This window comes from Echiichthys vipera (assembly GCF_963691815.1).
Source record: "Echiichthys vipera genome assembly, chromosome: 10".
Taxonomy (NCBI): domain Eukaryota; kingdom Metazoa; phylum Chordata; class Actinopteri; order Perciformes; family Trachinidae; genus Echiichthys; species Echiichthys vipera.
Window position 1 is genome coordinate 7,305,182 of NC_139835.1, and position 27,649 is coordinate 7,332,830.

Here is a 27,649-nt window from a genome sequence, read left to right on the forward strand (position 1 = left end):
TATGCACTTCAGATGGCTTTTGTGACAGTTTTGTGAATAAGCTGAACTTAACCCAACATCTTCCTGATCTGGAAATGATCTGTTCATTTCTCACTTCAGTTGAGCTCTCAGTCAGTCGCAAGCTAGTCCCGCACTGCTAGACCATACTCAGCGCTGGAGTATGGTCTAGCTACACCGGCTATCATTCTGGGATGGACGGGAAAAACGCTCTGGGGTGTTTGTATTTCTTTAAACCAACCAAATCGCCTTGGGCAATACATGTTGAAGGTGTCAGAAGGGGCGGATTTCCAACACTGTTCATCCGGTAAACCAGACTTCAAGCAAACATACAGGGACTAAATTGTTTCTAAATTCTCCTCTTACTGGCTCATCTTTCTCGAATGATCGCTGTCAGTTCAGTGGTTAGTGAACTGAATTGAACGTGTTTTAGGTCAGTAAGTGTAAGTACGCAGTCAGAGCTCTGATCTACAGAAGCACACATAACATACATTTTATTTCCTCCGTTTTTTCGTGATAACGAGATCATTTTGATCTGTTTTCTCATTATAACGAGATAACTATGACCAGTTTTCTTTTTATAACGAGATCATTTTCCTATGTTACCCGATATATATATATATATATATATATATATATATATATATATATATATATATATTGATATATAATAAATCAAATAAATGTGATAGGCCTGCGATTTCAATCACACCTGACCTGTTATGCTTCGTAAAGACTTTTCATATCTTGAAGAACAATATAAACACTGACAGATGATTTTAGCTTATTTACTGTTTTGAAATTAAACTGTAATCTGCATTATTATGTGCACATTGTAAAACTTCTTCCTGTACTGGTATTTATGTTGATGTAATATAATATTGTTATAACAAAAGTTTGATTAAAAAAAAAAAAAAAACTGTGGTTAATGAGAACATCAGGCTAATTCGAGTCTCTGGTAAAGCTGAAGCCTTACTAACCGTTTTCTTAGATGACGCACACTAAATGAACAGGCCTTGATTGAAGAGATACCGTATGTGATGGCGATCAATATTCTACTGCTCCTCTGACATTGCTACACTGATTCTCAAATTAATTATCTCATCATCACGAGAAAACTCAGGAAAATGATCTCTTTACCACGGGAAAACGGATCAAAATGATCTCATTATCAAGGGAAAACAGAGGAAAATTATCTCGTTATCTGTTATGTATGACCGTTTAGGACTTCCGTACTGATAAAGCACTCAACTCGGAATAAATCCTTTGAATCTTTTTAATGAAAAAGGTTCTACTGATTCAGAAAAATAAAAATAATGTTAGGAATTAGGTGCGTTTTCTTCTTACATTTCTATTTTCTGTGTGTTTGCGGGCTGCTTTCATGCTGAGCGATAGATGGGAGTGTGGTTACGCTAGGTGAGAGAAAAAAAGCGTTACACTGCCAGAGTGGATGTGGCTGTTAAGGGCTAATGAGAAGGGTTAATGAGAAGCAGATGTGATGGCATGATGCTGCTCAGAGACACTAGTCTTGGAAGACGCTACTCACACCACACAACAGTTTCACAGCATTTCAGCCCATGGAAAACTGCACTAATGTTTTTGAGGATCCATACAACAACAGCCTAAACTGAACTGAAATGATACAACAGAGCTGACCGCTCAGGGGAGTGAACTACAGTGTGGCCTGGCCAGAGAGGCGCTGACTAACTGCTGACCGACCTTCTCTATGATGCTGAAAGCAGCCCCTGTGTGTTTCTTCCTCAATTTCATCCTTTTCAGCTCACACTAGATTAGGACTATTCCACTGCACACAACCCTAACCTTTAACCACTAGACCAAACTAGTCCATAACACCCATTACTAGCGTGAATGCTGCAACATGTCACTGAATTCAAATGTTGTAATGAGCAGTTCACATGAGCAGCAAATTACAAAATGACAGAAAGTTATGACTTAGACACTGAAAATGTTGCCTCCAACATTATTCCCTTTTAACCCTTGTGTGGTGTTCGGGTCTGTGGGACACGTTTTCATTTTTTATCAAAAGAAAAATGATACGATTAATTAATTTTTCAAACTGAGACTCACTGGCTTTGGCTCATTTACTGTAAAGAACATCAGAATACATATTTAATGACCACACACCATACACCCCTCCTACACATTTCTATTACATATAAGGTGTCTGGGTCCACTGGACCCGGGGCTAATAGAAGTGTGAAAATTGATGTTCTGTGTACCACAGACACACACACACACACACACACAGCAGGCCTAGACAGGAAGAGGACAGTGTGGGACAAGTGGGTGCACCGCCTCCCCCTGCTGTACAACCCTGGGCCAAATGTCACCATTGATGAACAGCTGATGCCATTTAGGGGCCGCTGCCCTTTTCAGCAGTATATACCATCTAAACCTTCAAAGTATGGTATAAAGATCTGGAATGCCTGTGATGCCACTTCCTCATTTGCTTGGAACTTAAAAGTCTACACAGGGAAACCTGATGGAGGAGCCCCCGAGAAAAAACAAGGAATGAGAGTTGTCCTCGACATGTCTCAGGGACTAAGTGGACACAACATCGCATGCGACAATTTTTTAACCCCCCAAACTGGAACAGGAGCTCCTGAAGAGGAAGCTGACCATGGTGGGAACAATAAGGAAAAACAGGTCAGAGCTCCCACCTCAACTGCTGGCTTCAAAGAACGGGCCTGTCAAGTCTTCCAAGTTTGTATACACAGCTGACACATCCCTGGTATCCCATGTGCCAAAGAAAGGCAAGAATGTGGTACTCATGAGTACACTGCACGGGGATGGAAGAATCTGTGACCAGGAACATCGCAAACCAGTGATCATCATGGATTATAATGTCGCAAAAGGAGGGGTAGACAACATGGACAAGCTGGTGACGGCCTACAGCTGCAAACGGAGGACTCTACGCTGGCCACTGGTGATATTCTTTGACATGTTGGACATCTCAGCCTACAATGCCTTTGTCATTTGGATGGCACTGAACCCAGAGTGGAAACGAGTGAAGCTCCAGAAAAGACGGCTCTTTCTTGAGGATCAGGTAAAGGCATGGTGAGACCACAAATCGAGGGAAGAAAACATATCCCCAGAACCCCAGCCTCTGCAGCCATGGTGAGGTGGATTCAGGGGGAGATTGCTGGTGCCCTGCCACCCAACCTAAAGAACCACAATCTGCAGAGCCTGAAGTAAGTGTGTGATGCTGTTGCAGTACATGTCTGGCAATCATCTCTTGTGAGGGAGAGAGAGAGAAAGGTGTTAGTAAAATGATTGATGTTTTTATTATTCTACGTTGTGAACACCGGCTACAAGAATAAGTTGTGCGAAGTGTGCGGACCCAAGATGGACAGGAAAACACAATATACATGCATCAAGTGCAAAAAGTATATCTGCAACACACACACACAGAGTAAAGCTCTGCCCCTCATGTGTTGTATAGACTAGTGGCTAAAGGCCATGTGTTCAATGGGGCTGATGTGTTCTCTTGACTGATATGTTAACTCTGTATTCTTGTGTTCAGCTTGTGTTGTGCACCTGATTGGGTTCAATTTCAAGTTCAAAGAAATAAAAGTCAGTAGTTTTGAAAAACCTTGCTTCACTTGTAAAAAATGTTCCACTCATATCTTGATTTTAATTGATTTTCTTTATTACGTTTTAAATAATAAGCAATAATTGTGACCTAACAAAGGTAAAGGGCAAATATTAACCATTTATATTGTTTGATCTGCTAGTAATTGGGATAAGGTAAACATCTGTTCAGTATTTTAACATAAAAATGTTCAATTGTGAGCATTAAAAGCCACAAAATGCAACGGGTCCATCAGACCCACGAACTGGCTGAGTAACAACAATATGAATATTACACAAGGGTTAAATTAACAATACATTTTATTGGAAAAAGTACCCTGCAGGCCTAACATATTGTAGTGCTTTCAAGGAAAACAGATAAGCCCAGCACACTGTGGTAATCTGTGGATTTACTGATGGTTTGAGCTATCAGAGCTTTATCACAAACCATCTCTCCTTATCTGCACACAGACAGATGTATTTCCCTTCATCTGACCTTCTGCGGTGAACCCAGGCATTTAAGTGATAGGGTCTTCACAGTCAATGAGATATAGTGCATCCAAAGAAAACAAGTACTCCTGTCTTCTAAAGCTCTCCTCCAAAAAGTATCTTTAAATAACCTCCTTCACTTAAACCAACAAGAAGCTTTCAAATAGCAGATATAGTTCAGGAGTTTTGCTCTCAAAGCAGCTACATGTTGCTACTAAACATCAACGAAAATGTGTTTGGCATCCTCCAAAATGAACCACCAAAGACACCAAAGTTTTCTCTATTGTCTTATGTCTGTTCAATTTCTGTGATTGCTTTCCTTGTAGCAGTTTTTTACCTCACTATGTGCAGTACTGATAATAAAATACAATTACATCTCAATGTAAAACAATCTATTTTTCAACTCATATTGTTAAGTGTTGTGGTCAGCCCTCTTTAATATTCTCCAAGCTCAGTTCTTACCTTAGAGCTTGAGTGCTGTGCTGTAAGTGCATAATTTTTCTAGGGTCTCCAGAAGTAGGCAGGCAATAGCCTAATTCACTGCAGTACTCAATCAATGCCACACAATGACTTCGCTGGGTATGCACAGTTCTCCATCTTGCACAAGACAACTTCAGAGGGGCTCCAAGCAGAAAGAACCTCAATCACACTTCTATTGAGGCCCAATAAGACTACCAAGCATTTTAAACTTTCTCTATATGAGTTAGTTCTATATGACAACCACTGTTTATCATAAAGGGTAAAATGCAAAATGCTGCACTGACTGTAGCTTCAATTCAATTGTCAAGTATATTTTACACAGAGTAGAAGAAGCAAAGGTTGGTAACTGCAAAATAACAAATCAGTCAAGACCATCAATGAGAGAAAAAGGAAGCGATGTCAGCAAGTCCATGTTTCATGCTGTCCGGAGACAATGGGTACATTCACACAATCGAAAACAACTTTTTTTTATCTGCGTCCACAGGAAACCAGTGAACCAGAATAAAAACTCTGTAATACACATGCCAGGCCTGGATGTAGCGCTGTAACTGCCACAGAAATACAGCGAAACATACACGAAATGAACTAAAACAGCGGAGAAGAAGAGACGGGGAGATGCTGGTTTAATACAAAAAACGGTGAGTTTCTTGCCAAATCTGGCGACTTCTCAAATCCATCCTAGAGGGAATCTGTCGACTCTTTCTGGTGTTAGTGGAGACTTTTGTGCTGTTTTGGACTCTGATGCATGAATCGCTCTGTAGTTAGTGTCCTCAATGAGCAGAGGGTGCTGTTGTGAGCCCCTTCCCCGTCCCAAAGCACTCACAGGGGGGCACTTTCTTGCTAGATTTAGCAACTTTTTGCACCTTCTTAGCAACTTCATTTATAAAAAGCAACTAGCGACCAATTTAGCAACTTATCCCTTATCAGAGAAAAGGGAGAAAGAAAAGGGAGAAATATGTGGTTAGCCTAATTCCTTTCCATGCATGACGCTCAGAGTATAGTTATATAGTATACTGTCCAGATCCATCCCTCTCCTCTCACACAGCAGCACTGTCGTTGTTATGTGATGCCGTGGGGTTAGAGGTCGGAGTTGGGGCACGGTTTAACAAAGTATGCGGTTTGGCTGCCGAAACGACAACGCCATCTGGGATTTTTCAAATCTTTCCACTCAAGGACCTAGTAACAAAAAATACTGTTTTCAGGCTCTGATAATGTCGACTCTTAGGGGTTGGTCGGCCAAAATGATACTAAAGTTGTGTGGTAAAAAAAAAGGAAAACACATCTGCGTGTGAATGGGCCCAAAGACACGTTATAGAAATAAGTGGGAAGACACCAACTGCGGAAACAGCTCATCCGTCATGCATCAGAACATATCTTAAAAAAATATCTCATTTAGAGCATGAACTCTTTTTCAACAAAAGCAAAAACCACCTCATGTGAGCATTAAAACCTTTTTGTGCAACTGAGGAAGTTTGTTGAATTTTTTCTGGTTCCATGGAGCTTTTCAAATGCAATATTTCAACATGCACATCAAAACATGTTAATGAAAACATGACTATGCTGTCCTTTGAGAGAATCTCACTGGAAGCTTTGTCTGCACCATATACACTACATTCTGACAGGAATGTTAAATTTAAAGTTCACGAAGGTAGTACTAACTGCAGGGTTACAGTATTGGAGTAAGTATACATGTTTATCTATTGGCACTTCTCTATTGTATTGCTCTTCAGGATCCACTCAATATAATGTGAAGATCAAATTAAGAAAATATTGCTTGTGGGAAAAAATAAATCCAGGACCCATTCAGGGCTAATATGGAGCCAACAAAGGAAATGCTTAGGGATCATGGACAAGGTCATATGGCTTTATAAACCAGCACCAGAGCCTCCTTCCAATCACACATGCATTAGTTATATTCAGGGAGGAAAACACCATAAATGTATCTAGTCTCCAGTCATATTACAAACCATTAATTATGGCTTGGTTAATAGTTGCAGGGTACATTCTGGAGCATCCTTTCGACTGGTATTTATATTGTCCAACACGGACATGAGGGAATTAAAAAGCTTGTGTATCCTCAGGATCTAATTTTCTGTATGAGTGCTTTTTTGTTAAATCGATCTTAATGATTGATAGAAGACATCACACCTTAGGTTAAAAAACAGACTTAAGATGATGTGAATGTCACAATTCAGATGAAAAAGTGCCTACGACCATACCAGAGGGATCATCTCTCCACGCTGGTTGGTTTGGTTGCACCAGCTATCATTTACATTTAACTACATACATTGAAATTGAAATAAGTCAATGATAAAAAGTGATGAAATATAAACAAAAATTAAGACAGATTTACCACAGTTGTATGTATAATTATAAACTTGAGAAATATGTGTCACAAAAAATCCTTAGTAGCTCCGCTGTAGTTGTAGTTGCTCAGCTTTCTGCTGTAAGATAATCTAAGGCAAACTGTGCACTGTTCCCATCTACTGTATAATCACAATACATCCGGTTACAATACGGTATGTTGCTGTGAAAGTATTGTAAAATGTGTTTCACTGCTGTCAATCAGCTCAGATACTGTATGATGCAGCACATCACAGTGATCTGCAATGTAATGAACACGGATTTCTGAAGTTAGATATCACATACACACTGTGTGTGCTTCCAATCCTTAATAGAATGAATAAGTCTCTCAATACATCACCAGGACATTGTGAAATTATAACTTGATAGTAAATCATTCTTCATCAACATACTGTAACTGTTTAAGCTACTCTGTAACCTGTGAATGTTGTGGCAATGTAAAAAAAGGGAGTCTATTCTCCATAAACGCATTACATATTATAGTATTGTTACATATTAAAAAAACAACAAATGAAAATGTGTTTTGCGTATTGCAGGAGGAATATTATGCTCATATTCAGGTTTATACTAGAACATATTATTTTTCTCATACTGTCTGTCTGAATATACCTGTATTCACCCTCTGTCTGAAATGCACCGTTTTAGCACCACTGTTTTTATAATTTAACACGGAAAGTCCAGGTCCCTTCTACATAACAGTTGGGACAGTTAATAATTAATAGCCAATCGTGTCTGGAAAGGTGTCTCAAATATGGGATCACTTTGAAAAGAACAACCCCTAACCCTAACCCAAGAAAGTCACATGCAAACTTTGCAAGAAAAACTTTGCCGTCAGTGGTCCACGACGAACATGACCTACCACCTTAAACATGTAAGTAGCGTTAGCCTAGCTACCTCCCCATGTTCCCACAGTCGCCGGGCTGATTTTTTCTGACACATTCACAATTAGAATCTGCAATCATTTGCCGGTGTCATTAACAAGCGGCAGACTTATAGTGAGCGGCTGTGCATTATTGTAAATAATACGACCACTGGTTGACCAAAACAATCAATCCTTGGTTGGGGGCAGCTCTGGACATCACAACCGCACAGACGTCCTGATGGCCCGTTTAAAGACGGTTTCTGAATACAGGCTGTGTGCAGTGGACGTGAAGACAGAAGTTAATTAGTAATAATTACAATATTAATTTGTGTTAAAAATGTCCACTTTCACCTAAACATCCAAAGTAAAAACTGACTTGATTTCAATGTTTAGCAAATAAGTCCGCTTACTGAGATCATAAAAGGACATTTTTACAAATATAGGAAATGTTGCACAGTTGTTTCAAACTCAGAACTCTTTACAATTTTTAGGTAACTTACACAAAACACCTAAGTAGTAAATGTTAACAAATACAGTACATTTGGTATTAAGGGCAAAGTAATTACAACATGGCGAGCGGGTCAGAGAAAATGATATACACTCAGTTCCCAGTTTATTAGGTACACCTATCGAACAGAAATGCAGCATAATACTTATCACTGAGGTAAGACTAAATATTTGAGACACGCCTCAACATAAGTCAATACAACAGCACCACTGCCTCCAAACAATCATTAAGTTGATATATTGAAACCACATTACAGCAAGTCTCAGAATTAAAAATGCCTCAGATACTGTATAAAATGCTGGTATCGGTATCAGCGATACAACAAGCAACTAGTCAATGCATGGAAGAAATTTACTTCACAGTTTTTAGTGTAGTAAAGTATTGAAAAAGCACAAAAAAAGTTGTTTCAACACAGTTTTAACAAAAACTAACCTTCATGAACAGAGGTTTTATTCAGGGACCTTGTATTAGACTGAATTTGTTTCAGCTAGGTGTACCTAATAAATAGATTGTAAATATTATTAAGTATTCACAAGGTCATCAGCTGCCAAGTCATGACAGGATTTTTTTACTGGTACAGTTCACAATATTTTACGAGTTCCGTGCTCACCAGAAATCTGTCATATTCAGTGCCAGTCACATCCAAAAGCATTGGGCAATAAACAGGAGATGATAATGACCAAGATCCCCGTGGACATTACCTGCTAGACATCCACAACAGGGCCAGACCCAGAGATAAATAGGGAGGTAAATCAGTGGAGTGGGCCTGTTGTCAGTGCCAACCAAGAGAAGCAGAGGCCGTCAGGAGAGATACAAAACATCTTAGACATGCACATGTTGGACTGTAACATGACTGTTTCACATAAATTTTTAAGTTATACTATTGCAAATTAGGACGTGAAAGAAAACAGAGAAGCTGGAGCTGGCCAAACAACCCATGTGCATTAATAAATAAAACAACAAAATATAATGACTAATGATAATGGAAGGGATTTATGTTAACAACATCAACAACACATGACAGTTATCCTCTTTTAGGCGTATCAAGAGACTGAAACAATTACTCCAATGTGAAATCACTAGCAAGGAAACCTTTGTTCAGCGCATGATGGAGATTGTCAGCTGCAAATGAAACATTGCATATGAAATGATATTTCTGACTAATGGGAATGTTTTATCCACGACTGTTGTCAAATTTGGAAAGAAGAAAAAAATATGTTTTCAAAGGAATCAAATGAGACAAGACATAATCTACCAGTCGGGTCTAAATCTATTCTAATATGATTCAAAGTCATGCCCAGAGGAGCCATTATTGTAACCTACTTTGCATCTTATCTTCCTCATCATAGGATTTTCATTAAGGACAGTTATGGAAACACCAATTCAAACCTCATATAAAGACATCTGCTCAGATTTTTGTATTAAAAATCTTTGGAGGATAAACTTTGAAGTGACATCTAATCTCTTCATCAACATTAATTTGTTTTGCAACAGGAACCATGGGATACTGAGCTCCATCGAGCAGGCCCATAGATAAATACACAGTGCATAGACATGAATGCTTCCAGATATTTTTGGTTATTATGGTCCATGCTCTCAACAATTCATCTTTCATGCTTTTGTTATGCTATCTGTTGTGGTATTGTTTGGCACCATACACCACAGACTGACTGTGGCAACTGCTGCAGAAATTAAGTGTAGAGAGAACCTTAAGTGTCAAGCATCTGTTGGTGTTTAGATATAACCGTGCATGCGGGAGGTCAGGAAACTGCTGCCCTTATCCTGGCGGAGAGGCTTTAACACACTGTTATTACAGACGGGTAAATGGGTGCAGAAGTTCCTCACAGTTTCAGAGAGATGGACAAGGCCTGTCTGGGAGAATTTATCGAGATAAGTACTTATTGTCTTTTTAATTGTCCTTCCTTTTTGCAGGGGCCCTCAATATCTGTCTGCTCCTAATGCCAACTTCAAGATCGTGCCTAGAAACAAATCTAGACTGCAAAAAGAAAACTGACAAAGCTCAGTCAGTTTCAATTCCTGCTCCTGCCCGCTGTCCCCCCTCTGGTAGGGAACTCTGGCACCTCAAGGTCCCATAATGTCATTGAAGTGCATATTAATTAGCCATGTGCAGGTGGATGAGAGACTGCAGACAGAGCAGATTGGAATATTGTCTTTCTATCTGACAGGATTTATCAGGTGACATTACTTAGGCCATAGTTTTAACATAAACTTGGTCATCAAGGTATAATCTAGCAGCAATAAGTCCCTGTCTTGTCTGCCTGTCTATTGACTTGAGGCGTACAGTGAGACCATGTGGATCACTGGGTCGCTTTTTCTTCTGCATTTTTTCTTTTTTATGATCTATATCATTATAACTGTAACCTGACTCCACCAGATGGATTGATTCACATTTGCTCAGCATATCCATCTGGGAACTCTTGTTTGGAGATCTTTTGGGAAGGGGCCAAAATACTGGTTGCTGATTGGATAAACCATCTGTATATCATCAACATACGGGCCAAATCAACCAATCAGATCAACGAAGCGTATCACGTTCTAACAGCGTCAATTTTAACATTTTTTCCGTTGCACCTTACCAGACTGATCTGTGAGATCAGGATGGTCTCACAAGGCTATTATAATATAATAAGATTGTATAATTTAAGATTGTGCTGTTTCCTTAAAGGTGCGGGACTTTATGTTGCAGTGCAAAATGAGCCCACTGTCAGTTAAAATGTGACAGGAGTAAAAAAAGGCCCAGAAACTGCTTGGGGTTCAGAGGAAAGGATTGGAGCCATTTCCATTACACACAATCACAAGTAAATTTAATGTGAGGAGAGAGGGGACTATCTGCCCTCCCTGATCATCATCTTTAGCTCCGGAAATAGAAGACTTATTAGGAAAAAGTGAATTATGACAGCCGAACATCATTAAAGCCTCTCACGCCACCTGGGCCCTGGACACTTTCCCCAACACTGTCCAAGGCCTCTCCAGGTCTGTTGATTTACACCAGAGGGAAGGGGACAGATGGTGGTAAACACATCAAGCTGTTTTGCAAACTGCAGTCCCAAACATCCTTCTCTCTGCATTTGGGCAGGGTCACCTCAAGACTCTGCAGTGTTGCACAACCACCTTAAAAGTCTAATGCTTATTTGAATCCATTGCAGGATGTATATGTTGTAATTATGTTGTATGCTGCTTGTACTGACAGTCCTGTTGTCTGCCAGAGCTTTATGGAAATTAATAATTTTACGTTTGCTCTGTTCCATTGCTGCCAAGCATTGTCGGTGAAACAGCCTTTGAAGTATCATAGTACATGACTTTAATCCAAACAATAAAATCACTTCATCAGACAGAATAAAATACATAAGCATCACACACTTTTGATTTTCATTTGGAGCTTTCAAGTGTGAAGAGTTTATAGTCCTGCCAAATCAGTGAAGTGCACAGGGCTGAAGTTGAGATTAATTAACCATTCAAATCCTCAAGTTCAGGCATGATAGATTCATTAAACAGTTTCAGGATGCATTGGCTGAATTCCTAACATCTGATATGTACATAAAACAACAAAATCCCGGTGAAGATATGATAAAACAAGCACTATGTGAGGGCTTCATCCAAATTAAGTTATTTAGCCTCTTTTATCTCTTCGCTGTGGGGTGAACAGAAAATCAATGTACTTTGATTGAAAATTTTGTTTTTACAAATTTGTGCATAGAACTTAGAGCAGTAATCATTCTTGCTACTGTTCAACCAATGGATTGGTCGATTGGACAAAAAAAATCTGCACGTTACCTCTTGATGAACTCAATCCTCCACAGTGCACTCTTGTTTTGTCCTGAGGGATGATTTTGAGTTTTTTCTGGTCGCAGAGAGTTGATTTATTTTCAATTTACAAACTGCAGTGGTCACTGTCAATGTTTGTACCCAGTCATCCAATCACATCTTAACAGGGGCGGGACAAATAGGCTAGCACAAAAACCAACCGTCACTTCCTGCGTGTACAAGTGCTGAACAACAACGAAGAATAATTGAATGCTTCAGGACTATATTCACTGGAGATCAAAATTAGAGAACAAAGTATTAATTCTTGATCTATTCTGAAATATTATATTATTATTATATATATTTTTTCTTTATTTTTTGAAAAAAGCAGTGAGTAAAATTAGAGAACAGTAACCATTTTGTCAGAAGAGAAGATTTAAACAAGGTTTTCTTCTATAGGATTAAAAAATAAACAGGAAGTGTAGAGGCCAAAGCTTTGAATGACTTCAGCACATCTGCACCCACAGGACATCACTAGTTTCTCACTCTGCTCTGGTTTGATCTTGGTCAGTTCTTCTTCAGTCTCTTCCATAGTTCAGTAACTGTAGTGGGTTTCTTAGACATTGCTTTGTTGCCAAGGATTTTCTAGAGATTCTCTATGGCAGGGCTATTCAATCAGCGGCCTTTGGATCTGGCCAACGAGGGAACATTTCCTGGCCCTTTGAGTAGAAGCCTGTCTGAAGAAGTAATTCATGACCGCTCTCCTTTCTCGTGTCCATCTCAGTGCAACCGTCTGGGAGACTTGCTCCACGTGCTTCCTGTAGGCGCACTGCCACAACCTATGCACGCTCCCCCTACGCTCTTCTTTGTGGGTTTCTGAATTCTCTTGGCAACAGCTCACTAAGCTCAGCTCTGTTGTTGTTCTCATAGGTTCAGTCTGGTTAAATCGGTGGTTAAATCAATGTTTCCTTCTACTCTTAATAAGAAAGGTTGTCACAGAAAACTGTCAGTTCACCAGAGAATGGACAGAGAAGTTTTAGTTTCTCTCACTGTAAAGCCTGTGTTTACTCTGCAGCCATATCTGAGTGTAAAGAGGATAAGTGGAGAAGGCATTTTAATAAAAATCATGCTACTCTGCATTAATGTTACACTCATTTTTGTCAGTCCAGTTTTTGATGAATAAACTAATGTTTCATATGTGCTTGTAAGCCTGGTAAAGTAACTAGTAACTGAAGTAATCAGATAAATGTAGTGGAGAAGAAGAATAAAGTAGCATGTAAATAAAATACTAAAGTAAAGAACAAGAGCCTCAATCTTGCACTTTAGTCTAATAATTGAGTGAAAACCTCCGGTTAACAGGTTTGTTCATTTAACAAGGATTGTTTTTGACAAGCTTGTTGCACTTTGAGGCCTATGACTATTATTTACATTAATAACATAAAGACAATATACTGTATACACGTCTATGTCGCTGCATTGTTTTACAATACACATTAATGTGATGCTCATATTTGTCCGGCCCCAAATTTTGGATCAATTTCGTGAACCGGCCCCAATTCCAAATAAATTGAATAGCCCTGCTCTAAGGGGTTTAGATCTGGACTAATTCAGCAACCCGAAAATGGTCTTACCCCGGTTCAGGGAATAATCAGATTAATGAAGTTTCCCACGTTTACATGAAACGAAGAGGATGGGAAAATGACAGAAGTAGCTCAACCTCCAGTACAGTAGGTGGCGCTCCGCCAACATACAACTGGTCGGAATACAGAATTTTCTTCTGGTTCACTTTTGTCAAAATCACAACATGGAATGCAAGGGGAAAATGGCCGACTTTTGGACAGAATTATGATAGCAATGGGTCTTCTAGGTAGTGATGTTGACTTACCATGGCAAAGTCCTCCCTCTTTTTAAATCTAAAGCTCATGTTATTATGATTTCAAGTTGGTTCCTGATTTATTCTATTTTTGGTTAAGAAACCACTGCTGCCGGGTGGGAAGGGGGAGTAATAACTGAGCATGCACAGACGCGTAACCCAATCATAATCCGGGATTGCTGTTTACATGCATGAATAATCGGGGTCCTGAAGGAGTTATCTAGGTTTGTTAATCAGGGTATTAAAACTTTGATTTTACCAGGGGTAGAGTGTTTACATGGTGTTTGAGAAACCGGAGTACGCCCTTAACCAAACCTGACCTGTTACACTGGTTACTGATCTCTAGTTTTGCTCGCTCCCCCCCACAAAATAAAGGTTTTTGTTGCCAAGTGCCTTGGTTATTTAAAAAGAAATATTGCTAGTACAGCAGTGGTATAGCCACAGCGGATATTTTATCAAATTCTAAACAATATATGAATCAAGTATTAATAATTTGTTCTATAATTTTGATCTCCAGTGTATATATGGATATATATTACATATGTGGATATTCAACATTATATTCTACAGCACAGCAGCAGGAGTGTCTCCATATTACAAGATCACATGAGACTTGCGGGATCTAAGGATCTAAAAAAACTGCTGAGCCTTCTAAGCACTCTGGTGCCAAGTTAGCCTTTTCAGCTGGGATAAAATGCTTTTGTGGACACACTGCCTTATGAAAGTAACACCAGCAACCAATGAGAATGTGGTCAGACAAGAGCACATCGACCAAACAATCAACCAATGAACTAGAAGCCCTAACAGGATTACTGAAAAAACTGCTTGAAATTTATTCAAGGGGGTACTCCAGTGAGGTAGTTTTGTACTTCCATAGGATTGAGGACAGATTAGAGATATATAATGATAAATTGACCATAACGGGCACACTAACTCAAAATTAATCTGAAAAACCTGAGGGACTATCATTTGAAAACTACAGTTTTGGCTCCATAATCAATATCATTATATTACCCAGTAGGACACCCACATATCTACATGTATATCAACATAACAATATAAAAATGACTTTCTGTATGTCTTCAGTCACATTATAGCATGTAAACAAGTTCTAGTAAAAACCCAAAATACAAGTATGAACCTGAAAATGAGCAGATAATGGAACCTTTAAAACAATAACACTTAGGTGGCAGAACAGTACCGTATGATGTGCATCATTGTCTAGGCCCACCAGAAAGTAGCTTACGTGGTAAAAAAAAGACTTCATATCATTTTGGTGTTGCAACCACAACATGCTAAAAAGGTTTAATGACAAAAAGAGATCTGAGTTTTCCGTGACAAGTGTTCCTCTCTCAAATGTCTAAAAGAGTTTGTGCAGCCTGTGGCTAAAACAGGCGATGCTAAATAAGCATCCGTTATTTCTGCTCACCTTTTTTCCTGTTGAAGGCGCGGTTCATAGTGGAAAATGTGCGTCTCCGAGGTGCCTTTGGAGTATCTGCCTGTATTCCACCTGGAAAAGCAGCAGGGAGAAGCAAGTTAAAAATGGCTTTGACTTCAAGCCTTCATTGAAAGGCAGAAAGTCTGAAAGCACACAGTCCTAAGTTTTTTTCAGCAAAAAATCCCCACCCTCTGAGAGTGAAGCAATGTTTACTTGTCAGAATGTGTTCCCATTAAACTCCGAGACCATCTGCATTACAGTTGTTTACCACTGGGCCACATCATACTCATCATCTGTGGAGGCTGTAATTACAATTCTATGGTGTTGACGATAAAGTACTCCTTGTCCTTACTGTTCTACAGCAAAGGACATGTTGAAGAATGATGATGCAGACATGTCGCAGTGTGACACAGTAAAATGCAACGGTATATAACAATAATCCCCTTATTTACTAATCTTTCCAACAGAATTAGGGTATATTTTTCCTATCAATGTCCTATTTGTTCAACTGTATAACCAATAAACATCCAATACACAGAACTCTCAGCCTTATAGTTTCTGTCTCAACCATACACCACTGTGTTTTGCGCTGACAAAAACCTTGCACCTTTATTTTATCTGTCCATCCATCCATCCATCCATCCATCCATCCATCCATCCATCCTCTCAGGTTATTTTCGACTACCAAAGGGTGTTATCAATGGTGCAGACCAATAAGAGCATTGAAAAGTGACCTAACCAATCAGAACAGGTAAATGATGTGGCTCTTAGCGACATATGCAAGTTGGGCAGGTGTTTGGTCCGTTTTTAAGAAGGAAAAAAAAAAAACTGCAGCCAGGTCACAAACTTCTTTGTCAAATTTCAGCTCAACAATACACTAAAGTGTGTTTCTGAAAACATTTTAGGTGAGAAATGTACAACACAGTAACATAATCTTAATATGTGATCGGTGCTGCCTAGTTTGACCTGAGTTTCATGGGCTTAGTAAACTGCGCTGGACAGATAATGCTATTTAACTATTATAATATAATGATATTTATATTTTGAAACTATGTTCAAGCATGGCGCTCCTTTGTCAATCATCACCTTAAACCCGCCCCTCATGAACTGACAGATATGACTATATGATACTAATCACTATCTCCATAGTAATAAAATGATCCCGTAAAAATACAACAATACTGGTATACTGTACATCCTTATTTTACTGGTGCTGACATAGTCAGTTAGGATAAAAGTACAAGATGAATGTGGCCTCTGGTCAAGGTCAGTTTTTCTTCTTTCTTTGAAACATACTGTAGTCATAGCAATGCAGCTTGGTTGGGCCCTAGCACAGAAAATGTATAGTACTTTGACACTGTGCTGTATTACAGAGGTAATATTCCTTTAAGAAATGTAAAGCGTCCACCTCCGTAGCATCTCTAGAATGTGACACTTTGCTTTGACTGCTTTCAAGCCTCTCATCAATTCCCCATGAGAGTTCAGCAATCTAGAGGACTGCAAGGACAAACTGTCCAGGACTAGGTAGCTGTCAGCCTTCTCCACAATCAATATCCTTTACTTTACTGTGGAAGAATATGCAAGGGCTGCCGCTACAGCTTTTTCAATCTTTGCAAACAAATTAACTTGTGTCTGGGCAATTTAGAAAATGAATAGAATTCTTCCATCTTGGCCTTTTCCATTTATCAAGGGAAGCTTGAGATATTGCACATTTTAGTGAAATAAAAAAAATCCTGCTTATCTCTTGGAAACAAACTGCTATAATTTATATAAATGAGGTTTGATGTATGAAGTTTGTTATAGCTTTCATCCTAGAAGATGCACTGCATCTGGGTAGTTACATGTAAAAAGAATATAGTGGAAAACTATGCAGTAAGTAAATATCTTTGCCTTATGCATTCATAACAACAATATACCAACCTTCAACTTGTGTGAGAATGAATATTTTTAAACTTGATTACTTGAATATAAAACTGAGAACCATTCAAGTACACTGGTTTAAAATCCTTTGAATGTTCTCATTTGTCCAGGTCATTGTTATCCCTGAAGCAATTCCAGTCAAAAGCAACTGGACTTGGTTATTTGTGGTTTAAAATCTCAAGTCAAGAGAGAGGGATTAGGGGCTAAGTAATATTTCTCAAATTTACTTTTAGAAGTGTATGCTAGTCTACTATCTACTCTTAAGGTAATGTTGCCTATCCATGATTAATGTTTGCTAGCAGCAGACTGGATCGTTTAGCATTAACTATGCAGCAACTGTCCAAAGGCAGTTGAAACAACATGTAATTTGTTGACAGCGTGGGACATCTGAATTTGAATTTCATTAATTGGTATTCATATAGAGCCTTTAAAGGAACCTAGTGTTCAAATATAGATGTGTTTTACATGAACATGGGGCATATTTGTGCAATATGAGATTAGAAAATGTTATAAGACTACCAATCTTGTATCTGAATTTAATGCAGGTCCCAGACATTGAGGCCGAGAGGATGAGACAGAGGCTAAGTAAATGTAAAACTTATTTTACTAAGCAAAAGTTCTGCCTTCAAAGCCTTACTTAAAGTTGTACTTGTACGATTTTCATCTATTTAGTTGTCTTTTAAGTTACTATCCAACAAATAGTGAGTTTACGAAAGAGCAAAACAATTACAAAGAAAAATAAATCGTCAACACACATAGTGACCGTGAATGTGATAAGATGGAGGCTCTGAAAGAACAGGCTCACCTGCAATTACATATAACAGCTTGCCTGCAATTACATATTACTGCCAAAGAGGCCGCTCTTATGGGGTACAACTTAAATAGTATTATTGTGTGGTCACAATTTTGGAAATTAGCACCCCCCACCAGCCAAGCACAAGTGAATTTTAACAAACCCACCAGAGCACGCTAATCTCCTTGTTGTCCTAACCCCAACACCTGTTTCCAACGACAGTAGATTGGGGAAGTCAAAAGTTAAGTTCTGACTTGGACCTACAGTGCATCACTGTTTGGGTGTCTGTATTTTATTCTTTAATAAGAGGCCTAGGACTGAGGAAGACAGGCTATTTTAACATCTTTAAACTAAGACAGTCAATCAGTATGGGGAGGTTTAATATACTGTCAATATGCATGGTCCTCTAACACTTTCTAAACAAACCAGCCAGCCAGATGAGACAGGTCAGGAGAAAAGTGAGGGTTAGTCTGAGACTCAAACTAGAGAAGGGTGAAATATTGAGGAAGTTAATTATGTGTCTGTTCTTTGTTATGTTCGACAGTGAGCACAGGAAGCACAGAGCAAGTGGTTTTGATCCAACATGGCCCAAAAGCTGTTTGTACAAATTGTGTATGCCACACATTCACCTCAACCACAGTATTTTCCACAACTGTGTGTTCCACAAATCCAGGGAAACCCCAGAGGCAGATGCATTCACTGGTTGTGTCCGTAATTCAAAAGAGTATTCAAAATAAAACATTTTTTAAATCTGACACTATTGTCGTTCAAATATTACAGAATGCAAATACTGCACACTATGCCATCATGAATATCCCACAATTCAATGTTGTAGTAACAATAACGTTCATAACAGACAATGGACAGCGACCGAGGCAGTTCTGTAACGTCAGCAATGCTTCAATTTACATGTATTCATAATCAGGGATGTTTGCCCCGGTGACCGTACGACGATATACACTTCAAAAACATGTTGAACAATGGTATACATATTTAGTATGGAGTGCATAGTCATGCTTTACTGTCTAATGTCATAGCTGAAAATACATTTTCTACTGAGACTAGGAGAACCTACAAAAGCATGACGGGAAGTAGTACTGAGAAGTCCTGCCTGATTTGGTTGTCTCTATATTTCCATGAAAGTAGACCACAGACCTCTTTCTTGTTAAAAATCAATCTAGCTCAACCAGCAGTCAATCCCTTACTCTCTCCCTGCAATGAATCACCATACATGATGGATCATCAACATGACAGAGAGGACACCATGATTTATTTTTTCTCTATTTGAGCAATATAACCGCATGTTCCGGTCGTAATGAATACAATCATGGGTACTGTAAAGAATACGTTTTCTCTGCATTGACAATGTTTTGGAAAAAATATTTTAAAAGGTGTCATAATGAACCAGACATGCTGGTTTCTTTCCACAGCATGATATCAGTCATTTGTGTATTAAGGAGACGACTAGCTGGAAATGATCAAAGGGAGGCAAACAGTATGAACTCCTGTCATTAAAAAGCTGAAATTCCTGTGCCATGCCTGGGTACATGTATCAACACTTAACTGTCAAATGTATATGGTCATATTTTTTAATTGAAATATAAAAAATTAGACTACATTCAAGCTGTTTGGTACTGTAGCCTTCCCATCATTCTGTTGGTGCTCCTCACTTGGCTTGTTACATCACCTGCCACTGTAACAAACTCTGAGGAAGTTTATGCCGCACAGTTCCTTTTATGATGCACAAACACCAATTATGAGTGCAACATTAATGATGCCATTGAGAAAATAAAATAAAAGTCAAAGGCAGTATCGACCGATTGTGATTGGGGCTGACAAATAAGACAAACACTAAAGTATGTGAAAACAAATCTATTACTGTCACCTGGGATGTAAATGGGTCATTAGCTTTGATTGAATAGCAGTGAGGTGCCACAGCACAGTGATTGAGTTATACTACTGACTCGACTATCTTACTGTATATATTACTGCTTGAAGAAGCTTGTGACAAACCATCCTTAAAAAGAGACATGACAGAGCTCAAATGATTTCTGGTTTTGCATTAACCAGGCTTTGCGATGATAAGCAACTGTCCTCAGCCCTTAGCTGCGGACTTTGTATAATAAGGCACATAATGATCTGTAGCATATAAATGATGGAAATGCAGTCTGCAGATACAAATACAATGTTTGTGGGTTCTCACAGTAAGGGGATATTTTACTGCAACAGAGGCCCTTGAAAGGGAGAGAGAAAAGTTAAATGGAACAAGCTTCAGGGTGGGGACTGGGAAATTCCAAAAAACAGAATATCTTTGCCTCTGAAAAAGACAACTTGTGTTCTCTATTTACAGGTCTAACATTTTGCTGTTGACATTCTATGGGCAGATTAACAAGGACACTGCTTTTGTTTACATTTCAGCAAAGCCAGGGAGGGATGATTCTGCAGATCTCAGCACCAGACTACTCTGCAGTATCTGGACTGACAAATTATGACCTTGGCAGTGGTGGCTTTGGCATTTATGAGAACCAGCTTTTTGCATCTAAGTGCAAGTCATTTTCAAAGCTAGTGAGATATTATTTGCTGCATCAAGAGAACACCGGTTCCTTTCAATTGTTTCAGGAACCTTTGTAAAGTCGCATAATGTTTCATTTTTTATAAAAATCTGGGGAGAGAGGCATCAACTGAAATCTTTTGTGGCAGGAAGTATGGAGGGGATTTGGACTGCTTCTCTTCATTTCCATCACGGACATGAAAAAATATTTTCAACCAAGAGCAGCAGTGTAGAACAGCTGAGACACAAGTTACATTTCTACCACTTACCATGAAACATCCCTCGATGATTACTTACATCAACACAATTATTTTTCAGTATTGCAAGTTTTCTGAAATGTTTAAAGATGCAAATGAGGAAATATCTATCTCTATATGTGCTTGCATACTGTACATTTTCAGAACAGAAATATGAACATTGGATAAGGCCCGGTATGCAATTCTTGTTTTGCTGATATATTCAAGTCAAAAGTTTTTATCACTCCATAAATGAGAATTTACTGTCAACAGCCATGAAAAATCTATTTTCTCTGTGTTTTAAGGTATACAATGTTGCATTAAAAAGGCTCTGAATGATATATGAACAAACCCCTCTGTAATAAAATCCTTCAGAATATAGAAAGGAATGAAACTAGAAAGTGTGGTGTGTGCAAGTGTTCCTGAAGTAGAGATTTCTGGCTCAGTGAGAAAAAGCTCATGTTGACAAAATTACCTTCAAAGATATAGATTGTAAAATGTGTATTTTACAAGACACTATGGATGAATAGGAAGAATCAAACTGTAACCAACAGATAACATGATGAAACTTCCCCAGCTCATTACTCACATTAAGACAATTCTTTTTTGTATTACAAGTTTTCTGAAATGTTATGTTAAAATGTGCGTTGACCCATTATCTAGGGTTCTCAAAAAAATCAGTATTCGCAAAATTGTTATTACTAAAAATCAGTATCGGATAAGAAACTAACTTGCAAAAGTATCGATACTTTTGCTGTCAAATGTGATGTCTCAGCCTCTTCCAGTTGACGCATAACGTCAGCCAACAGCGCTGCAGACAAAACAAGAGAGATGATTACAGCTTGGCTCTCTGGGCACATGATCGCTAGATGGAACACTGCTAGCGCTCCCGCTGCTGGAGGACCTTCGCTACCTGTTTTAGAAGAAATTGAACAAAGAAAAAGTGCCGTTTGGAAGTATTTATCATGCAAGGCTAACGACCAGGGAAAGGCTACGAATTTAAACAAGCCGATATGCCGAAAAAACCTAAAGTGGTGTCGACAAAGTTGAGTAGCTAAACAAAGCGGACGAAGCGTCTTAAACCGACATCCCGTTCTTTATGGTGGATTAGGAGAGCCAGTAGAGTTTCTGTTTTAACAACATTGTTAAAAGTATTTAACAGTTAGATATCAAACAGTTAGGTATGTTAAGTTAAGATAGCGACAATTCATCACAAACTCGTGCCTGCCTGTCAGCGTGAGTGATGACCAAGTAATCCCACTAACACGTTAGGCTACTTAGTAACGCTACTCTAATCTGACTCCTTTGTTTCGGTAATCAGTTGACTGGTCAATCGCGTTACTATTTCAAAATCAGTAGTCAGATAAAAGTCACTTATCTAAGTCAGTGTGTTACTGTGCGTGACAGACCCACCTCTTCATTCTTCAAAACTAAACAATCTTTGGAATAATATCCCAATAGCAGCCTGTACCAAAAGTTTGAAAAGTATTCCATTCAAAATGGGTAGGCTACATATTATATCTAGTTTAGTTAAGCTCCGGTGAAGACAGGGAAACTTGAAAGCAGATGATGATGATGGCCTTATATATCTTTCTTTAGTCATTCAACATGAACCGTGGCATTTTCCATTTCAAACTCTTCCCCAAATCTTTTGAAAATCATACGGTGTGAGGAAGAGGCCTTAGTTAGGGTGAAGTATCTGGCTGATACCTGTTTATAACAGCTGATTTTATGGATGTTCTTGGTCTTAGCTACTTTGATCAGAGGGAAAAAAATCATTGGTAATCATTCCTTTGCAATTTATGAGAAAAAGGATGAGAGAACCTGATTTCTGAATGGTAAGGGCAGTGTCCCTGTTTTAGTTTTTTTCGAAGACAAAGACACTAAATGTTTGGGAGGTTTTATGCCTCTGAACAAAAAAATGTCTCCGGAATTTGTCTCAGAAATCTGAGGCGGAGCCAAGCAGCTAACATCATCAATCCTGCCTGGCTTACGCTAAGAGACGTTAATTCAACATGACACAATTATATGTGACTGAAAAGTCAATAAGGAATGAGACAGAAACAGTGGCAGCTGCTTTACCAACTATTTAATAAACGATGATTGGGAGCCAAGTCAGCAGAAACACAGAAGATAAACAGCACTGTAGCTGAATACATTAGCATGGACCAGATCCCTGTTTACACTGTGGAGAAACCTGACTAACAACAACTGATTCACCAACTGAATCCAAAGTTTAACCTCCTTCATGGAGTCATTTAATGTCCACAGAAATCCCTGAGCTCTACAACACAATAAAACAAACAAGAGAATTTCAACATATTTGTCATATTTATATACACGCTACAGTTGTGTGCCTTCTTATTGCTTTTCACTACGTCAGAGAACTTTAAATTTTTTTTGTTATTGATGTTGTTTGTATTGTTCTAATCTTTATTTTTTGGTATCGAAAATGGTATAGAGTATCAAGTCTTTTCCTGGGTATTGATATCGACTTGTAAACGGCAACAAAAGGCATTCTCAGGGTCAAACAAAAAAAAACAAAAAACAAATTAGTTATACTGAGTGACTAAAAATTGCACCATTCCATTCCCTATCCTGTTCATTTTATCCAAAAGGGGTGGAATACAATAAGTTTATACTTCTTCCCACTCCTTTTCAGATATGTAAACAGAATTTATATTTTTTCAGTTTACTTTGTTATACATTGTTATTGTACATTTATTTTTCTCTCTGTTTTTTTCCTCTTCTTTATGATTGCCCATTAATGTATGATAATTTTTTTTTTCACATATTTGAAATAAACTATCTAAACTAAAAACGAATTGGCTTAGGGTGTCCCTAAAAGTCACCATTAAGAGCTTTAACTTCTGAAAGCAAAGACTGCTCTCATTTTGGCAACTGCTGCAAAAGGTCTGGCAACCTTATACTACCTTTCTGTTTTTTTGTGACATACTGGGGTGTAGTGCAGTGCCTCGCCTGACACCTGACTGTGATGTCACTCTTTTTGATTGGCAGCTGCAGTGTTTGGCCTGTTTTAATGGCTTCCTGTCTGGTGAATCAACAGCACCCCCTTGGGAGAGCTGTCGACCCCAAGACACACACACACATTCACAGACTAAACACTTAGCTGCAAACTTCCTCCATCTCCCTTCTGTGTTTGCCAGCTGCAGTGGAAGCCCCAGGTTAGGTCTGCTCAAATCTTCACCCAAAGAGCGTGTGTATATGAGAACACATGCTAGAGCACAATCTGCACACATGAAATGTTACTCAATAATGGAGTCTATACCTGGTTTACATCACATTTATGCTTCAACATCTTTAGGCCTAATAAGAAAATTAAATGAGCACACAAACCACAAATAAATAGTCATTAAAACCACATGATGCAGTCAGTCTAAGAGTCTAAGCCTAAGACCCAACAAGAAACCAAAACATAGTGTGAATTTGAGGAAAATAAAAAACCACCAAAAAAGCATGTAATAACATAACATTTAGGTATAACCCCTGAGCCAACTTCACTTACTTTGAATATCATCCTCCAAAAAGCATCGCGAAAGCCATGTCAAGAGTCTAACAGTTCACCTTCAGTGACTCAGACATTTGGAATTTAGCTTGGGAAAGATTCTTTCTGGAAATGAGTGCGACCTACTTTGACCCTGAAGAGTCAACTCTCTCAAGCCAAAACAAGCTCAATAACTAAATGATTCTAAATGCACAAGTTTGACAAAAGTTCATGTTTAAAAAGACTTATTGAAAGATAGAAATAAAGAAAGAAAAAAGTTAACGTCCTATTTCTAAATGCCTCTCAGGCAGCCAGTCGCTAATCTGACCCATATGCACTAAAAAGGCAACAGGCTTTTAACATGGAATAGCAGCAGAGCATGAACCGTGGTCCCAACATTATGCCTCAGAAAAGAAAATCAACAAAGATCCTTTGTTTTCTTCACTTTGCTCTCACCCTGGCTCTGGAATCTTGCTGGCTAAGTCATTGCAACTCCAATCTGTTTATGAATTTAGTCCCACAATTCCTCAGTTGAATCAACCCTGGTGTCTCAGTGTGTAATCTAAAAGCCAGGCTTGCTTTCTCACAGCACTGGAACTTAAACTCCTGCAGATCAAATGTAGCACCCTGACATACTTTATCACACAACTAGAGAAGGAAAAACAAAAAGATCTATGGAAAGAAACATGCAAACAACGGAGCTGAGATGAAAGCTACTTACTTGTCTGCAAACTGGGGCGGAATAGTGGAGAGGAAGTTCCAGCAGATCTTAATAGTTTTCAGCTGTGGGCCAGATGGTGGTACACTAAGGACTGCAGTGAGGAGAGATGATGGGGTTTGCAAACTCAACAAGAAGCTGCCTAGACACATGATACTTGACATTAAACCCAACTTCCTCCGCCCACAGTTTGTCCAAAAGGATTCTTTTGGCGTTTTGAATGTGCAAAAAAGAGACCCCTTTCAATGGGAACTGTTCTGCTGAGGTGCACTGTGGCATAGCGGGAATGACCTATAAAAGTCAACAAGCAAGAGGCTGCGGTCTGACCCTTTTGCTGCAGTATGTGATTCATCATTACACTGTGTGCACTGGCAGCAGCCCTAGGTCAACATCTTGGCATCAATCAAAACAGCAGTATGGCCAAAAAATTATGAGGTAAAGTCACAATACCTCTCCAACACAAAGCCTTAAAAGCCTCCCTGTGAGATTATGTCAACTTAATAATAGCCTTTCCTTTTCCATTGCGTGCCAGAAACATTCAAGACTCAAAAGTTTGCTAAAACCATGTTATACCACTTTAAAATGTGACATTCCATGGTCCTTTTTATCACATAGGGATGAAGTGTTTAGGAAGCCCTCCAAGTGAAGAGCACAGGGCAGGGGAATTGCAGAAAGCACAATGTTGGAGCTGAAAAATACCTCAAAGAGAAGCTCAATGACTCTGCTAATTGAGAGCACAGCAAAGAGCTGTGAAGTAGGTGCTTTTTTTAAATCTCCACATCTAAAACCTCATGCAAATGTTGTGTCCTTGGGGTCTAATCAGGAAGCAGTCTGTCTGACACTGCATCCTCCACAGCCTTTTGAGTATCTCAACGAACCACATTTGCTTAAGGAAGGGCAACTGACCCCTCTTTGAAGAGTCAAGAAGATGTTTCAAAGAGGTTATGTGCATCTAACTATAAAGCAGGGAATCCTCTCTGTCTGTCTGTCTGTTTGTCTTTCCGTTGCATATGTCGAGAACAGTTTGGAAATTTTGTGCAAGTTGGCCAGATGGTGGCGCTATCAACTGAGAACAAACTTTAGGTTTTGGCCTGTAATTTTGCCACACTGTATTTGCCACACATATTTGCATGTAGATGGATTTTCTCCAATTCAGAATTGTGGCTGGGGATGCTAATTTAGACTTTTTTTCTGACCTAATGACGGACAAGCAGGCAATGAGTCCCAGTTCACCTGTTTGGGAGACTCAGGCATATTTTCCACATCGTAGAATAATGCAGACACTTTCCTGGAGCCACTTGTGGGTCTGCATGACCGGTAGCTATACGCGGGGTGTATGTACAGTCCCTATAGAAAGTCATGATACCCTTTTAAAAAAAAAATCACTTTTTTTGTTTTACAGCCTGAAATGATAATGCATAAAAAATATATATTTTCCAGCGTGATTTACACATTTTGCCATTCAACATTCAAGTGATTTTTTTTTTCAAAATCTAGAATAGCAGTGTTGGAAAAGTGATGAGTCACTTCCCACTTTTCCAACCCTGCTGTTCTAGTTTTTCATTTTTTATTAATTTCCAGAAAAAAAAAAAATTCACTTGAATATAATTTTTTATGTCTTATTATTTCAGGCTGTAAAACAAAAAAAAGCAACTTTTTTAAAAGGGTATCAGAACTTTCTATAGGCATTGTACAAGCCCATGTTCACTGCATCTACCTGTGAGGTTGTCAGTTGTGCGTCTGCCTAGCATACGCTGTGTGAAGGACAGAAATGTATCCATCGCTTTAGTGTCATCTAGCGTTTGCTACTGCACTAGCAAGTGGCATTTTAAGCTCTAGTCTAAGTTTCTGGCTCTCACGACCAACAGCAGGCACTCACAACGGCCAGCTACGCAGCAACGGAGCAACACAGAGTGCAATCGGCAGCCCCACAGCTGATATACAGACGCACTGCAGAAACGCAGCTAGCTATTGCTTAAGCTCTCCAAATTTGGTTTTGAAATGCTAACAAAGGCCCGTTCAAACAGGCACACTCTCTCCACGGGAACTGGGCTAGTTTTCAAAAAGGCAGACAATATAGAAGTACAAACGGGATATACTGTAGGTTTCATTAAGAAAAGATGAAAAGGAGGTTAATAAACTCAAATATACCAGTGGCTCACATCTTCATGAAAATGTGTGAAATCCACAGCTGTCTAAGGTCAAGAGCAAAATTTGAATTTATTAGGCTTTAGCAGGTTTTACAACAATGGAGACATTCATCCAAATATATTGAGCATACTTAAGACCCAGATGAATTCATGTCTGTATTAGCATTGATATGAACGCATAAGTGCTGTTTATTGTGCACATGGACCTCAAAGAGCCGTTGTGTATGACAGATGTAGCAAAAGTAGCTATGACTATCCATGTTTTGTAAAAAATCTGCTTTTTTTTAAGACAAAAAAAAAAAGGTCACAAACACTTGCAAGTCATTTGACGAAAGTCTTCAAAAGAGTGGAAGGCATTTCTTGTTCTTTAAATGGTATCTGGGTAGAGATTAAGCTTTGTCAGGGCCTT

The 27,649-nt window shown here is 38.9% G+C and overlaps 1 protein-coding gene across 3 annotated transcripts in view; it reads right to left on the reverse strand.

The window, feature by feature from the left end:
* LOC310952622 (PTB domain-containing engulfment adapter protein 1) overlaps positions 1-27,649 on the reverse strand; it is a 127,668-nt gene that overhangs the window by 27,415 nt on the left and 72,604 nt on the right. For 2 of the 3 annotated variants that reach the window (XM_083921283.1, XM_083921284.1), the window contains exon 3: positions 15,359-15,439. In XM_083921283.1, the coding sequence (XP_083777409.1) occupies positions 15,359-15,386 (28 nt within the window). In that variant the 5' untranslated portion in view covers positions 15,387-15,439. Of the gene's footprint in view, positions 1-15,358; positions 15,440-25,093; positions 25,176-27,649 lie in introns of those variants that run through there. The other variant, XM_083921285.1, reaches the window with a different exon arrangement.